Below are 18,121 nucleotides of genomic sequence, written 5' to 3'. Positions count from 1 at the left end.
GCTACCATATATTGTGGGCTTATGATGTGCCAAGCCTTGTTAAGCACTCTGTGCACTTGACCTCATTATTTGCTGATAGCAACATTATGAAGAAATAGTTTTTATCATCTCTGCTTCACAGCCACAGGAGCCAAGGCTCAGAGGGGGCCGGTCTTCATCATCTTTGTCCTGGCACATTTCTGGCAATCAACAAATGGGTGCTGATTACACAAATAAGTGGACGAGTGTAATGTCTCTGATAAGAAAGCACAGATAATGAAATAAAGGCTCAATGCAATGAAAGGGTCACTTAAATAAGCCAGCTTTTCTGAGCTCACTGTCCTGGCACCGGAAATACAGAAATAAGCTAGGACTCCAGCAGTCAGACTGGTGAGGGAGGTCTATATATTTCTGCATTTGTTCTATTAGTTGAGATATACAGATCTTGTCATTTTGCGAAAATGATCGAAGGCGGTAAGGGTAAAGCTGTTTGCATATATGTATATTCTTTATTACTATCAGGCTATGGTTAAGTACTAGCTCTACCTGATTTACAAAACCCTATAGAACATAGAGAAAGAGATATAAATTCAAACAGGGGGGTAGGGAGGGGCTGAGGTTAGGGAAGTGTTCTCAGAGGAGGAGGTAAATGAGTTGGGGCTTGAAAGATGGCTATTTAGGTGAAATGTGAAAGTGTGTATGTGTGTGTGTGTTGACGAGGGTGGATACAGTCAGTTTGCCAGGGAACCAGTTTGAGCAGTCATCTGAAATAACATATGAGAAAAGAGTTGGTACCTAATAGGATGGAGGACTTGGGCCAAACTTGACCGAAGGTGGTTATGCAGGGGATGGCCCATTTACAAGGCCTTAAAAATAGTATTTGGGAAGCTTATTACTCAAAATGCAGTCCAAGACCACCGGGGAGCTTGTCAGAAATGCAGAATTGTAGGTCCCACCCCGGACCTACTGAATTCGAATTTGCAGTTTAACAAGATCCCTAGGTGACTTGTAAGCACATTAACATTTGGGAAGCACTGGTTTAGAAGACAGGATGCTAAGCAGGCGCGATGAATCGCTTCTCATGGGCCTTCTGTATCTCACAGTAACTTCCACTCCCAGGCTGCTCTAGTTACAGCCAAGCAAATCTTCCATGAATGTAGAGAAGCCCTTCCTCACTTCGTGCCCTTCTTTATTTCCTGAGTTGTTCCTGCTGTCAGGAATCTCCATTTCTCACTTAAAATACTCTTCAAATTCTGCTTCCAGAAAGCCTCCCCAGATCTCAGGGCCAAGTAATCTCCTCTGACTCTGACAGCTCAAGCCTTTGCCTCTGCCTGTCTCATCGTGTCTGGCCCCTTCTGCCTGATATCACACACACCCTGTGCTTATTCTCCCCTCCTCCTGGCAAGCTCCTTGCTGACAGGGGCTTTTCTCTCTGTGTGCATTTTCTACCCCTACGGTTTCTCTCCTGGTACCTCTCTCCTTTAGCACTGAGCACACAGAGGACTCTTTGTAGATGTGGTTGAACTGAATTGAAAGGTGCTTCCTAAAAGCTCATAGAGGGAGACCAAGAACGAGGCCCCCCAAAACAGTCTGCAAAAGGAGCCTGTATCCCCCTATGTACCCTCTTGTTATCCCGGCAATGCCCACCCTGGGTGGGGGTTTTAGCTGCTTTGTGTTCTAGTACTTTCAAGGCTCAGAAACAGAGTTCTGTAAAATGTAGCTCTTATTTTCCTTTGGGAAATGGCGAAAAGATCAAAAAGCTTTACTCTCTACATACCTGCCAATCATGCAGACATTATTTAAAAAAAATAATTTGTGTTTTAACATGCCATTGAATTGGTGGTGGTGGTGGGGTGGGAGGCGGAGCTGGGGCTTGGAGATGGTTCTTCCCTTTTAGCTGCTAAGACTGCTTGTCTGGAGTGTTCAGACCCACATGCTTATGTCACCAGTCCCAAGTCTCTAATTATGCTCCTCACTCTTAGAAATGAAAGATAAATGGCAGAGATATAAACTTCCATTTGTCACAATTGATTTCCTGTTTTAATTGGGGGGTGTAATAGATCAGTCTTTTCCAAGCAACAGAAACATGTGTGCTCTGATTACATCTACCAGTCTTCCTTGGATTAGGGTACGTCTAAGAAAGGAGAGAAACTGTGACAGAAACACACTCCCCATCGGTATCTTTTCACTTCCCTTAAATAGATACAGGGTTTTTTTTTTTTTTTTTCCATGTGTAATTACAAGCTAAAAATATCAATAACGTGAGGTACAATTTATGCTGTGACTGCCCTTTCAAAGTGAGCCCTTCTTATCTAATTCAGGTTGAAAATTCCTGCCTCTGGATTTTTTTTTTTTTTTAATTCATTCAGCCTCATGTCTTTTGGTGAGCTTTTCACTTTCTTTGCTACTTGGAAAGTGGTCAGGAAATTCACTTTTAAAATAGAGCAGTCTCAGGTCCCCAAACTGCCTGTGGCAAGTTCTTCCTGATCGTTGACAGTCAACAGAGCAGGGAAAATTAACCCATAAGACTGCACATCTGGAGGCCGTAAAATGGAGACCCAAACTGGGGAACAACGTGAGCTTTATCTCTTGGAGAGCTGCGGGCTGTCCTCAAAGACTCAGACTGCCCAGCAAGCAAGCCAGAAAGCCTCCGTGCCTACCACTTACAGATCATCTCTATGGCTTTCGTAAAGTTCTGAAATATACGCAACAAATGTCATCAACCAATTCACCAACTAACAAAGGGGCCAAATAAAAAGAAGCAAAACACAAAACTGTACAAGCTTTCATGAAAACCCCAGCTATAATAAAGGGGGCCCGATGAATGAGAAAGCTGAATAAGGACACATTTTTTTTCAGGCTCATGAGTAAGTGGTCTTGACCTTGAGACTCTACTTTCTAATCTTCCTCAAAAGACTGCACAAGACTGCATTCATTAATGCTATTAGAAAGAGTCCTGAGGAAGAGAAGGCCTGGGTAGGGAAACAGGTTATGGGAGGATGTGAGTATGTTGTTAATGACATGAAACTGACCCAAAAATGTGAGAGGCTTGTACTAAGAAGAGGGAGTGAATTGTTCTGTGGCCATGTCCATCTCCCCGTGACCTCCTCTCTACAGATTGGCAAAAATGTAGAGGTCAGCTCGAGAGAGAACCCTGGGCTGTCATACCCAGGGAGCTTTAAGACAGACTCTGTTCTAATGACCAGACTGAAAAGCTTAGAGACATTGAGCAGTTTGTCCGCTGTAACACGTCTTGTTCACGTAGAGGCCAGGGAAGGCTACCCCAGGACCCTTCCTCTTTCCAATACACATCTTCTGCAGCTGAGTCAACTTTCCCAGTATCAGAACCACACAAAGATGTGACGGATCAGCCCCAGGGCAGGCTTCAAGCAGAAGCCAGGCTGGAGGGCCAGCTGGATTAACTGATACCCATTCCTGCATTAGAGGAGGGGGATAAACAAGCTCTTCTTAAGGTCCCACCAAATCCTGAGATTCTACAGCTCTGAGAGAGAAGAATGCATGGCCCAGATACGAGGCAGTGAGAACAGACTCCAAGGGGACTGGCAGGCTCGAGGGAACAGAGCAGACTGCTTACTTGTGGAAGTCCTCAATGCAGTGAATGAGGCCACCAGCGTCCACGGTGAATGGGATCCCATCAAGGCTGCGGTGGCACATCACACAGGTGAAGCAGTGAGGGTGATAGGCCTTCCCGGTGGCTCGCAGAATCCGCTCCATGATGGGCTTGGAGCATACGCTGCACTGCTCCAGGGTATTCTGGGGAGGGAAAGAAACATGCCAGTGTTAGGCTGGGACTTGCAGAGCTCCATGTATTTAGTCCCTTATGGCATGACCAGCTCCATACAGACACATTGGCTCATGTGCCTGTCACAGTACTTGGAAGACAGTAGAGTGCGTATCAAGGAAACACGTGAAATAGATCAAGTGTCTTTTCTAAATTCACCTAGGTAGGTGGTGGCAAATCTAAGATTTAGAACACATATCTTCTGACTTCTCTCCCTCTTCTACCACTATTGCAGGGTCGATGGCAAACATTTCTGTTAAGACACATAGAGAAAATATTTCTGGTCTTGTTGCAGCAATTCAGTTCTGCTCTCATAGGGTGAAGGCAGTTGTAAACAGTACTAAGTAAATGGACATGACTGTGTTCCAATAAAACTTTATTTACAAAAGCAGGCTGGCTTTAGCTCACAGCTGTAGTTTTTTGACCCCTGAACTACATAACTCAGGTTCTCTACTGGAAGAACACTTCACTACTCTAAAACTTGATTAGTCATCAAAAACCTGGTAGGGTCACCAAGGACCTTAAGATTTTAGAGTGGTCTGCCTGACGACGGAGACACGCAGAGCATGCCGGGTGTAGAGCCCAATCAGAGCCCAGCATAATCAGTGAGGCTTTTGATTATTTTAAGCCTTGATTCGAACACCACCTCCAAGTTCAGTGTTGTGAGCTCTTGATAGAAATGTTGAACCTAGTGGGGTTCCAGTTTGGAGAAGTGAATTAAGAAAGTTAATTTTTCTGGCTTTAAAAATATCCTGAACTTTAAAAATGAAAAACAAAAACCCTCCTGAAAAAAGATACCATATATTGAGTCAGGACTCAGAAAGACTGATAAAATTAGCTATTAACTTTCCATCCTTCCCTAGAACCCCATGCTGTCGTACCAAACAAGTATGTTTCACATGTAATATGCTATATTCCAAGTGAGATGTCTGGACTGATGCAGAGTTGACAATCTAGAATAGATCTGGGATGGGGATCTGATTAGAAAGATGTGGAACTGGAATTGTCCTCTTACCACGAGAACCTTTAAATGGCCATGACGTAAGAAATACCCATAGGTGCGTAACTAGTGTGCGGATGTCTCAACCATAGCAATAATCTCTGATTGGCTTCCTTGTTTGCATCTCTCTCCTGTAACACTTCCGTATCCCCAAAGTGACTTCTGGTTCCCTTTCCAAAACACACATGTGACGAAGTAACTTTGCTGCTAGCAAAAACTTCTATAGCTCTACAATGTGAAAAGACCTAATTCCTCACCTGACATTCAACCTTCGTTTCTAGGGTCAGATTTCCCTAATGTCTCAGACTGCTCACTCTTACCCAAACCTATAAGAAACTTCCATACTTCTCTGCACTGGCTAATGCCTAGTATGAACCACAGCTCGTCATTTTGACCTTTCAAGGTACAGGTCAGAAGGCAACCCAGTGAAGCCTTCCTCGATGATGCTTTCAGTTGGAATCAACTCCTTCTTTCTCTACCCTTCCCAAGCACTTAATAACACTTACAGTGTCCTCTGTATTAAAATTATTTGTGGAATGCCTGGGTAGCTCAGTCAGTTAAGTGTCTGCTTAGCTCAGGTCATGATCCCAGGATCCTGGGATCGAGTTTCACATTGGGCTCCTTGCTTCTCCCTCTGCCTGCCACTCCCCCTGCTTGTGCTTGCTCTCTCTCTCTCTCTGACAAATAAATAAATAAAATCTTTATAAAATTATTTGCACATTTGTGCAAACTAATTTCTTTAAGGGAAGGGGCCATGTCTTTCTTTTTAAAGTTTTTAATTTTAATTCCAGTGCAGTTAACATACAGTGTTATATTAGTTTCAGGTGTACAATACAGTGATTCAATAATCCTATATATTCTAATGATTCTATATACCACAATGATTCTATATATCACACAGTGCTCATCATAACAAGTGTACTCTTAATTCCCTTCACCTATCTCACCCATCTCCCCACCCACCTCTCCTCTGACAACCATCAGCCTGTTCTCTATAGTTAAGAGTCTGTTTCTTGGTTTCTTGCTCTCTCTTTTTTCCCCTTTATTCATTTGTTTTGTTTCTTAAATTCCACATATGAGTGACATCATTTGGTATTTGTCATTCTTTGTCTTATTTTGCTTAGCATTATATACTCTAGCTTCATCCATGTTGTTACAAATGGCAAGATTCCATTCTTTTTTGTGGCAGAGTAATATTCCATTATGTATATATACACCCTATCTTCTTTATCCATTCATCTATTGATGGACACTTGGGCTGCTTCCATAGTTTGGCCATTGTAAATGATGCTGCAATAAACATATGGAAGTATGTATCCTTTCAAACTGGTGTTTTTGTATTTTTTGGGTAAAAACTCAATAGTGCAATACTGGATCTTAGGATTGTTCTATTTTTAACTTTTTGAGGAACCTCCCTACTATTTTGCATAGTGGCTGCACCAGTTTGCATTCCCACCAATAATGCACAAGGGTTCCTTTTTCTTCACATCTTTGCCAATGCTTGTTGTTTCTTGTGTTTCTGATCTTTAGCCATTCTGACAGTTTAGATTTGCATTTCCCTGATGGTAAGTGATGCTGAGCATCTTTTCTGTTGGCCATCTGGGTGACTTCTTCGGAGCGATGTCTGTTCATGCCTTCTGTCCATTTATTAATTGGATTATTGTGTGTGTGTGTGTGTATTGAGTTGTATACATTCTTTATATATTTTGGAAACTAACCTTCTAACCCTTTATTGGATATGTCATTTGCAAATACCTTCTCATGTTTAGCAGGCTGTCTTTTAGTTTTGTTGATTGTTTCCTTCACTGTGCAGAGGCTTTTTATTTTGATATAGTCCCAATAGTTTATTTTTGCTTTTATTTTCCTTGCCTCAGGAGACATATCTAGAAAAATGTTGCTATTGCTGATGTCAGAGAAATTACTGCCTGTGCTCTCTTCTAGGATTTTTATGGTTTTGAATATCACATTTAGGTCTTTAATCCATTTTGAGTTTATTTTTGTGTATAGTGTTAAGAAAGTGGTCTAGTTTCATTCTTTTGCATGTAGCAGTTTTCCCAATACCATTTGTTTGAAGAGACTTTTTCCCATTGCGTATTCTTGCCTTTTTATTGAAGATTAGTTGACCACGTAATTGTGGCTTTGTTTCGGGACTTTCTATCCTGTTTCATTGATCAGTGTGTCTATTTTTGTGCCAGTACCATACTGTTTTGATTACTATAGCTTTGTAGTGTAACTTGAAATCTGGAACTGTGCTACCTTCAACTTTGTTTTTTCTTTTTCAAGATTGTTGTGGCTGTTTGGGGTCTTGTGGTTCCATAGAAATTTTAGGATTGTTTGTTTTAGTTCTGTGAAAAATGCTATTAGTATTTTGATAGGGATTGCATTAAATCTGTAGATTGCTTTGCATAGTATGACCATTTTAACAATATTTGTTCTTTCAATCCATGAGCATGGGATACCTACCATTTGTGTTATCTTACGTTTCTTTCATCAATGATGGATGTACAGTTTTCAGAGTACAGGTTTTTTATCTCCTTGGTTAAGTTTATTACTAGGTATTTTATTATTTTTGGTGCAATTTTAAATGGGATTGCTTTCTTAATTTCTCTTTCTGTTGCTTCATTATTAGTATATAGAAATGCAATGGAGGACATTAGGAGAAGGAAGGGAAGAGTGAAGGGGGGAAATCAGAGGGGGAGATGAACCATGAGAGACTATGGACTCTGGGAAACAAACTGAGGGTTTTGGGGGGGGGTTGGGGGATGGGTTAGCCTGGTGATGGGTATTAAGGAGGGCATGTATTGCATGGAGTGCTGGGTGTTATATGCAAACAATGAAATCATGGAACACTATATCAAAAACTAATGATGTACAGTATGGTGACTAACATAACATAATAAAAAAAAAGAATGCAATGGATTCCTGCGTATTGATTTTGTATTCTGTGACCTTATGGAATTTATTTTTTAGTTCTAGTAGTTTTTTGGTGGAGTCTTTAGGGTTTTCTATATATAATACCATGTTATCCGTAAGTAGTCAAAGTTTTACTTCTTCCTTATCAATTTGGACGCCTTTTCTTTTGTCTGAGTGCTGTGGCTCGGACTTCTAGTACCATGTTGAAGAAAAGTGGCGAGAATGGACATTGTAGTCTTGTTCCTGATCTTAGGGGAAAAACTGTCAGTATGATGCTAGCTGTGGGTTTTTCATGTACGGCCTTTATTATGCTGAGGTGTGTTCCCTCTAAGCCTACTTTGTTGAGGGTTTCATCATGAATGCTGTACCTTATCAAATCCCTTTTTCTGCATCTATCAAAATGACCATATGATTTTTTTAACCTTTCTCTTGTTAATGTGATGTATCACACTGGTTGATTTGTGAATACCGAACCACCCTTGAAACACAGGAATAAATTCCACGTGATCATGGTTAATGACTTTTTTCCTGTATTGTTGGATTCGGTTTGCTAATGTTTTGTTGAGGATTTTTGCATCTGTGCGCATCAGCGATGTTGGTCTGTAGTTTCCTTTTTTTTTTTTTTTTTTTTGTGCTCTCTTAATCTGGTTTTGGTAGCAGGGTAATGCAGACCTCGGAGACCATGTCTTAAAAACGTATCCTGAGGTCTCATACTACACCCAGTATACTACCTGGAATAAAACTAAACCCAGGATGAATGTGTGCAAAAAGAATGAATGAAGGAATATTGTTTACATCCTACCCGGGCATTGCTGGACGGGTCTGACTGTCCTGGCTCTGGAATCCATCCCAAAATGAATTGGTAAACTCATCACCATCCTCTCCTCAAAGCTGTGGTTGCTGGAGGTTCTGAAATTGCTTAGTATGCCTCTGGTCACAGTCTAAACTCATGGAAACTATTAACCTATTTTCCCCCCATTTTGAAGTGGTGAAATTAAAATAGCAGAAGAACATAAGATGAAAGTCTGGGGAAAAATGATGCTCTGGACAATGAGGGCCCTGCTTTTTTTCTATCCTGGTGATCCGAGCTGATGTGGCTGCAAACTGTCTTCCCAGGGCTTGTGTTTTGCTCTTTGTGGGTTTTAACTTTTTTTTCTTTTTTTTAAAGGCAGCCCTGTAATGGAGTTGAACAAACCAGACATGCTTGACCAGAGAATGTTTTTGTTTGCATTGAGGCTTGGCTGCAAGACTTCGTCCATTTACTTAAACCCAGCAGCAGCATAGAAGCTTGAGTCAGTTTCTAAGGAAAGACTTTATAGTCTGCGGAAGCATGGTTTAAAGGACAGGTAATCTGAACATTTATGCTACAAAGGAAAAACGGTGTAAAATATGCCTAAAGGGAGACTACTATAATATGCCCACAAATCAGAAAATGAAGGTTCTAAGAATATGGCTGCCTGGAAGCTTGGGCTTCCAGCAAATGGTGGAGGAGGACGTATGAAACTACCCTAGCCATCTCCCTTCACTGAGTCCTTCTCCTTTCAATCTCTAGCTGGTCCACTAGGAGTGGCAGACACATCTTCTCTTTGAGGAGGGGTAAAGAGTCTTCTGAAGCTTACCATGTTAAGTGTAGTTACCATCTGTCACCATCAAAGTTATTACATTATTACTGACTCGATTCCCTTGTTGTACTTTTCATCTCTATAACTTATTCATTTTATAACCGGAAGTTGGAATCATTATATTGTGCACATGAAACTAATATAGCATTGTATATCAGCTATACTTAATAACAATAATAATACTTATTATTATTATTATCCAAAGGTTACAAACATATTAATTCAAAGGACACATGCACCCCAATGTTTATAGCAGCAATGTCTACAATAGCCAAACTGTGGAAAGAACCCAGATGTCCACTGACAGATGAATGGATAAAGAAGATGCAGTACACACACACACACACACATACACACACACACACACACACACACACACACACACACACACACACACACTGGAATATTACTCAGCCCTGAAAAAGACTGAAGTCTTGCCATTTGCAATGACGTAGCTGGAACTAGGAGGTATTATGCTAAGTGAAATAAGTCAGTCAGAGAAAGACAAATACCACATGATGTCACTCATATGTGGAACTTAAGAAACAAAACAGATGAATATAGGGGAAGGGAAGGAAAAATAAAGTAAGATGAAATCAGAAAGGGAGACAAACCATAAGAGACTCTAACTCTAGGAAACAAACTGAGGGCTGCTGGAGGGGAGGGGGGTGAGGGGATGGGGTAACTGGGTGATGGGCATTAAGGAGGGTGTGTGATGGAATGAGCACTGAGTGTTCTATGCAACTGGTGAATCACTACATTCTACCCCTGAAACAAATAATACATTATATGTTAACTAAATTGAATTTAAAGATTTATTTATTTTTTACAGGAGAAAGAGAGAGAGAACAAGTGGGAGTAGGGCCAGAGAGAGAATCTCAAGCAAACTCCATGCTGAGTGTGGAGCTGGATGTGGGATGTGGGGCTTGATCACAGGACCCATAGGATCATGACCTGAGCCAAAACCAAGGGTTGGACACTTAACCGACTGCGCCACCAGATGCCCCTAAATTGGATTTAAATTAAAAAAAAGAAAAGAAAAGATGTACTCTACGAATAAATAAATAAGTAAGTAAGTAAGTAAGTAAATAAATAAATAATAGTAAAGGACTCATACAATGTTAGAGATGAGGGAATAAGGAGCTCCTCTAGTCGAGGCCTCTGATTTCACAGGTGAAAAGCAGATTCAGAGCACTAATACAGTTGGACGTGAGTCATGGAATTCATTAGCAACAAAGGAGGGACTAATACCCCAGGTTCCTGTAACTCCCTAATTCAGATATGGATCTGATGAATTAATTGTGTTGCCACAGGGAGGGAAAGTTGCTAGATGAAGAATATGGACTGTTCCTCTGGCTTTGTTAACATCCCAAATATGGGTACTTGGGTAAATCCTTTCTTCTCTCTAGACCTCAGTTTTCTCAACTGTGAAACAGTGATTAATTCTAACTCTACAATTTTATTGAATCAGAATTAACAATAGCGGGGAAACGGCAATGTTTCCATTGCTAGAGGTATACTAGAAACAACTAGATAATCTCTCATCTGAAGTTTGATAGGAGGGTTCATGTGTTAGAAACCTGGACTGTATCATCTTTACCATGTCTTAACCACTTGAAATTCCAGAAATTACTAGTGGTAGAATTTCAAGCACGGCAGAGGAAGACCTGTGTGTCTTCTTACACAAGGTTATTTTGAAACCAGACCAAAAAATGCCCTCTTTGCATAAACATAAGGCTTTTCTAAAGTCAGTTAAGATGAAACAGCTAATAAATAAAATAGCTTTTAAGGAAATAGAAAAAGAAATAAATCTCTGAGCAAATGTGTGAAAGAAGGGCATCTCTGAGTACGTCTACTCTAATGGATCTTGCGTGTGGAGTACGGTGTCATGGCTGATTGTGTGGCAGTTTAGGAAGGAAGAGCGTACTCCAGCATAAGAACCATCCAGATTAGTAGAGTGTTTCAAGACCTGGCTCTGGATCCACCTCAGCTGCTCTTTGCTATGGACCCCACCTTCCCGTTGCCACTCTGAGTTCTTTGCCACCTTTTTAATAAGCTATGTTCTTTCACAAGCCCAGAATAGCTCACGTCCTTCTTTGCCTAGAGAATACCTATTCATTCCTCAAAGTTAAGCTCAAATGTCACCTCTTCTGCAGAACACTTCTAATTCTCCCTCTGCTGTACCCCAAGCAAAAGAAGTCACTTCCTCTACTCCCATAGGATTATATGATGCTTCTCTGATAACACTGATATAACCTACTCGATTTCATGATTTGCGTCAACCTCTGCTCCCAAACTGTGAGCACCCCACTCTCGCTGCAAGGAGCCATAGTCTTAGGTAGAGCTTCCTAGGAAACAGATTCTGAGACAGAAATTTGCACATGGGAAGTTATCAAAGAATGTCTTTGAGATCAGCACCTGTGGGAGAGTATAGAAAGCCCCTGGGCAGAGGGAGAAGCTGGACTGTGATGCAGTCAAAGCAATGGCATCTGAAAGTTCCCTGGAGAATTCTGGAGCTGGGATGCTTCTGCACAGTTGTCCTTCCTTGACGCTAGGGGGTGGGGCCTTTACACCCCTGCATCTAGTCAATGGATACAGGAGGCTCTCAAGGAGGAGGAGTGATCTTGGGTGAAGAGGTTCCCTTCAACTGAGAGTAATTACCAGCGAAGGAACCCCGCTATGAATGCTTAGTGGAGTGGGGTGGGGGGAGGGAAGGAAAGCCTCGGTCCTGAAGAAGGATCTGGGCAGTGCACCACCACATCCACACCATAACCATACTTCCTGAAGCACAGTCGGCAACTGCTGACCAGCTGTGAACCACCTCACAGCTGAAGCCAAACGAAGAGTCTAGATTTCTTGTCTTTTTCACAAATTCTAGGCACTGTTTGAGGATTTTTTTTTTAGAATCTTTAGAAAATGTCTTAGGCAGTTACTCCAATGAAGGTATGGTAAAAGGGAGAAGATGTGAGAGTAGCAGAAAAAACAAGAAAGCTACCAAAAGGCCCAGCTTATAAACTTGGCTAAAGTGATGGCAATACAATTGTGATTAAAAGCAAAAAGTTAAGTGAAAATAAAAATAAAGTCACAAACAAATCTTGTACACGAAACTCCCAAATGTAACTGTTTTTAAATTAGAGATACAATCTGGTTGTATCTTTTCTATCCTTGGGTACTGTATAAATAACTTGTCTAATTCACAGGCAGAAGAGCTAGAAGAATCATCTGAATATAAATGAAGCATATAGGTAACATAAGCATTAACTACAAGTTAGATGATAGGGAAAATAGTTCTAAAATTTACATATTGCATAGGTGTGTATGCATGTTCAATGGTGAGAATTTTAAAAGAAGGCACATAAGTATTTGAAGATTCAGAAGACTATAAAGTGTTGCCATTTAGAAATGTTAAAATTTTCATTTCATAAAATTAAAATGTGATCTTATATTCAATGTTTATTGTTTTTTTAGGTACAAAAGCAATTTTGAAACAGAAAAGACTCTTGGAAAAAACGAGGGTGACATCTCATTTCTAGATACACTTTTGGTCTTGTTGGGATAAGAATAACAAGGAAAAAGAAGAGTTCACAGATACTAGGCCTTTAAGATCTTTAGGGCTGACTCTTGTCCAGGGGTTTCAACTCCCCTCTCTTGCCTGCCTCTCCCATAATCCTTTGCTCACGGCAACAGTTACCAGAGAAGCACATCCAAAACAGTCCCAAATCCCTTCTGGATGAAGAGCACGAAAGGATGGTGCCTGTGGGGGGTTCCATATTGTACAGTTTAAAAACCACGATTCTAGTCCAACTACCAGATTCCAGACACTAAGGCGCAGAGAGGGGAAACACCTAGTAGCAGATTTGGAGTTAGAATATTGGTCTCCTAATTCTCCCTCCAGAGGCTAATCCCCTGGCCCAACACACTACACCTACATCATATTTCAGAAGACACACTCCGTATCACAAATATAAGGCATTCAGACATGCTACTTAGAAGTCACAAGCATATAAATAAAGACAGGTACTATGTCGAGATCTTAACACAGTTTGTCTACTGTCAATTTCATTGGTTCCCACAGGGTAAGAGAGAAAACTCATTGTTGCATCCCCAGTATCTACAACAGTATCCTTGCATAAAATTGCTGTTGCCCAAATACTGGTTAGATGATGAATTAATAAACTCTGTATATGTACTTTACATAAAATAAAATGATTCTATTTAACCATGCAAAACAATTCTCTAGTCTACAGCTTCTCAATAGGCAGGCTAAGACACAGCGTGTCTCACAGGCTTCCAGGGTACCACATTCAAGAGGGGCAGAGGGGGCCAGAGGTTTCCATAGTTTCTGAGTGGTCACCTTGGGTCAGGAGAAGCCCCATTCACTGATTCCGGTATGCTGAATGAATGCCACACTTTCCCACATGGGTCACGATGTAAAGAAGGTTGTGAAGCACAGCTGAAGTGTTGGCGTTCCCAACGGAAGAGCGGTGTGGTATGGTAAGAGGAGAAGAGGGCTGTGACTCAGCGCACCTCCACGGAAATGCCAGAGTGACATTACCGAAACTCAAAGAATTATATTCCCTACCTTAATTTTGTACTTTAATTTTTTTTCTTGATGTTGATAATCAAGAAGTCTTCCCAAATGACGGCAGTACTTTTGGGTCTTCCAGTAGATGAAGACATCATTTACCTTGGTAGTTCTCCCAACATACTATGGTACAACGCCTCCCTACAGTTCTGCCTCCCAGGGAGGCACACATTTCTTATTAAAAGGTTTTTGACTTTACAAGTGTCCTTCACTTATACGTACATCTTTTTTTTTTTTTTAAGATTTATTTATTGATTTATTGATTTAGCGGGGGGTGCAGAGGGAAAGGGAGAGAGAATCTCAAGGAGACTCCGTGTGCAGCGTGGAACCTGATGTGGGGTTCGATCTCACAACCCTGAGATCACAACCCGGGCCGAGATCAAGAGTTGGACCCTTAACGGAGTGACCCACCCAGGTGCCCCCACCTACATCTATACTTGAATCTACCTCTGTATCTCTATCTCTTTTGAATCTGCATCAAATATGTGCTTCAAAACAGATTGAAAATAATAAGGCTAAGGCCAGTGTCATTCAATGCCTATGACTGTGATTTTTGAAGCAGAATCAAAATTCCTATTCTATAGATGGGAGTTCTAATTTTTAAGAATAGGAAAACTCTCGAGTCAATTTATTATATGGCATCCAACCCTTAGAATGTGTTTTCTTCTGATGTCATTACCCACAAACAAAAATGACAACTACGAAACATGGAACTGGAAATTTAGTAAAAGAAATCAACATTCTTATTTTTTGTTCACTTAAGCTAATTTTTTTGAGCACAACTCTTTGCACCCAATGCCTGTATTACCTCAGCTTTCATATCAATCCCCTTTAAAGAAAATTTTTGCATGATTTTCTGATGAGCAGAGCAGCCAGCCTTCCCACTTAATTTAGCACTGAAGAAGAGCCTAAAGAGGGGAACAAAATGTTCAACATCCTGGCAGGTACAGAGGCAGAGAGAACAAAGATACCATCCCTGCCCTCAGAGGTTCCCAATGTAGTGGGAGGAGCAGACACTTCTATAAATAACTGACTAGAGGCAAAGGGCAGAACACATTGCTATTATGGAGGAATGAGTAATGTGTGATGGAAACACAGAGGAGAGAGTAATTACTTCTGAATGGTGAGGGAACAGGCAGCATGGTGGTGGTGTGTGATGCTGGGAACCTCTCTGGGTGGGATTTGAGTTGGCTCTTGAAAAAAAAAAAAAAGGCCATTATAACACTCTTTGCAATTAATGTTGTGGTATAAGGAGAGTTTTCATTATCTAAGTCCCAGATCTGCCTACATTGAAATGAAATTCATTTCATAGGAAGAGTTGTAACAAAATCAGTGTATTGAGCAGCACTGGTGAAGGGGAACTCAACGTTGGCAGAGACCAAGATCTGTGTGTCAAACTAACATAAACAAAGGACATGCAGGACTATTCATGTTGAATTTAGAAAAAAATTCTTACAAAATTTTCTGTGTATATCTGGACTACATAAACTGGATTTAAAATTAAGAAGTATGTCCTCAAACCACAAGAAAAAAGGCTGACAGAAAGGACAAAAAGATCAGAACAATTAAGTTACTTTATTCAATTTTGCCATGAGCCACAAGTCACATTCTCCACAAAGTAAATAAAGCCCTGTTGCTTATTCTGAAGCACTCAGTTTGGGATTACGATCTGAGCTTTAGGAAATTAAAAAAAAAAAAATCCCATTAAAGGACATTTAGTTTATCTATACCTTAAGGCCCAGAGAGGTGGTATTTTGCCTTAAAATGTGCAGCCCTTGTAGTACGGGAGCTTTCCCTCAACACTTCTCTTGAATGTCTCATAACCCTGGAGGCGTAGGCTGAAGGCGGAGGGGCTGAGCCCTGATGAGTGTGCCAGACCTTCATGCCAGGAGCAAAATTAAAAGATCACACGGCACTCCATGGAGACTATTGTGAGGGGAAAAAAGAACAGAATTCCTTTCCTTCCCAGCCAAGTCAGATCACAGATTTGCCTTTACAACACCTTCAAGGTACAGTCTGTTGGGACTTGTCAACTCAGGAACCAGAGCAGAGAGTCTGTCATACACAGTGAGAGAAGTGGCGGCAGATTCAAGAGACCTGGGCTGGGAAGTCCAGGCAGTGGTCGTGACCTTGTTGGTCTTCAGTTTCCCCATCTACTAAATAAGATTGAAAATGTCTACAGTGCAGTACTGGGAGCACGAAGTGAGATCCATGTATGAAAGGAAGTGCCCAGTGCTTGTTGTACACTGACTAGTTTTGTGTTCAGTCTCCTTACAGACTCTAAGGGTCTAGGACATACATTTAATTAACTTGGCATTCCTTGATCACTTAGCTGAATTACCATATCTAAGCACTGCATTTCAATTTTTTTTCTAATTTGTCCTTTCACCATCAATTCTTCTATACTTCATAGAAGAATTTCATAGCTCTACTCTTTTTTTTTAATGGATTATTTAAGGAATCCTGTGTATGATACTCTGGGACAACTGGATAATATAATAGCAAACAAACTTCTGGATTCCTGAGAGATTTGTCCCCCTGCTTCCTAAGAATTTTGTAGAAGAGCTGTTCTTACTTCTATGTAAACATTACTGTACCTCAAGCCCATAAATTTCTCAGTCCTTCTTAAAAGTAATTTACATTATTTTATACTCCCCAAACAAAAACTGACAGCTTGCCTTGGTTGAGTTTTTAAAGTTTACGAAGTATGTATTCTAGCAGGTAGAATGGTAGAATTCTTCTCCTGGTTATATGCCGCATGACTATAAATGTGTTTTTTGAACCAATGCCTTCTGAGTTCAAAGACAAAGTTGCTCATTCTTCTACTTCACACTGTCCCCCAATTAAGTTTCTCCTAGGTTTCTCTATCTAGTTCCCGTAATGCCAATTACACTGAATGCAGTTATGAGTCTAGCAAACTGCTGTGCCATAGCCTTTCGCAAGTACATAGTTTGTTTGAGCTTGAAAAACATTCTGAAAATCATCTCGTTCCACTCTCTCCCCTTAAATAATAGGACACTGCATTCAAAGAAATCAATTACCTAATGTTGTAAACTAGGGAAAGAGCTGAGTTCAGGGCCCAATTGCCCCAGTTTCTACATAGTTCTCTTCCCCAGACGCCATGCTGGATCGTTTTGGAGTACCAAAACTTCTTTTTGGTGTTCTGGCCCTTGTTAGCAATAAAAATATGAGAACTAATATTGGATAGTTGTTGACATAATTACTTATATTACAAATGAAAAATCGTTAGTTGAGTATATGACATAACTTGAGTTTTTGCCACTGTCAAAACAAGGTCATCGCACACTGATAAGTATGGGGCCCGTCTGGCCAATGACTTGGAGAGCTAATCCTATCCTCAGCCATGCATGATGTCTTAGGTTCACTTTTCATAATTCCTGCTACTTGCAACTTGTAAATAGAGGTTATTCACAGAGCTCAGACAGGTTCCACTGAGGTAGTCACTTTCTGGAGTGACCGGAATTTTACAGCTTCTTGAAAAAAATCCCATCATCTGAGTGTTCAATGTTTTCATCTATAGAATGGGATACTAATTATTTTCCTGTCTACCTTGTGGAACTGAGATAAAATGAGAGAAAAAATGTAAAATGCACTCTTAAGAATGTAAAGATTAACTATAGAGAACAAATTGATGGTTAGCAATAGGGAGGTGGGTGGGGGGATGGGTGACATAGGTGATAGGGATTGAAGAGTACACTTACTATGAGGAGCACTGAGTAATGTGCAGAATTGTTGAATCACTATACTGTACCTGAAACTAATATAACACTCTATGTTAAGTATACTTGAATTAAAATTTAAAAAAATTTAAAAAGAATGTAAAGAGATGTAAAGATATTGTTATAAAGTTCTCTGGGCAAAATTACTGTCCCGTGTGATGACTGACTCAAATTATTAGCTTTTCAATCTCTGACTAATCTACTCAGCCTACTTTCCATTGCTCTTATTATGGAGAGAAGACAATATGAGGTGTACATATAGACATCCATAATTCCATGCATATTTTGTCTTGGAAAATATAGTGTGCTTTTTCTTTCTTTCCTTTTTATTTTGTTTTCAACAGACATTTTGTGTCGTTCTATTTTTCTTTCATTTACATACATGGAACACCTAATAAGTGCTGGAACAGGTACATATTATGCACGTAGAATATGCACGCATAAGTCTCATGGATGGCATAGTTTGTCACAGGCTCTTCA

The 18,121-nt window shown here is 40.5% G+C and overlaps 1 protein-coding gene across 36 annotated transcripts in view; it reads right to left on the bottom strand.

Annotated features, from left to right (window-relative positions):
• The window catches only part of LPP (LIM domain containing preferred translocation partner in lipoma), a 655,397-nt gene that overhangs the window by 20,555 nt on the left and 616,721 nt on the right, over nucleotides 1-18,121 (bottom strand). For all 36 annotated transcript variants that reach the window (XM_048214797.2, XM_048214791.2, XM_048214810.2 and 33 more), the window contains one exon: nucleotides 3,575-3,753. In XM_048214797.2, coding sequence (XP_048070754.2) covers nucleotides 3,575-3,753 — 179 coding nt within the window. The remainder of the gene's footprint in view (nucleotides 1-3,574; nucleotides 3,754-18,121) is intronic.

The sequence above is a fragment of the Ursus arctos genome, unplaced genomic scaffold (genome assembly GCF_023065955.2).
Source record: "Ursus arctos isolate Adak ecotype North America unplaced genomic scaffold, UrsArc2.0 scaffold_4, whole genome shotgun sequence".
Taxonomy (NCBI): Eukaryota; Metazoa; Chordata; class Mammalia; order Carnivora; family Ursidae; genus Ursus; species Ursus arctos.
Note: the sequence above shows the minus strand (reverse complement) of the source record. Positions and strands in the feature narration are given on the sequence as shown.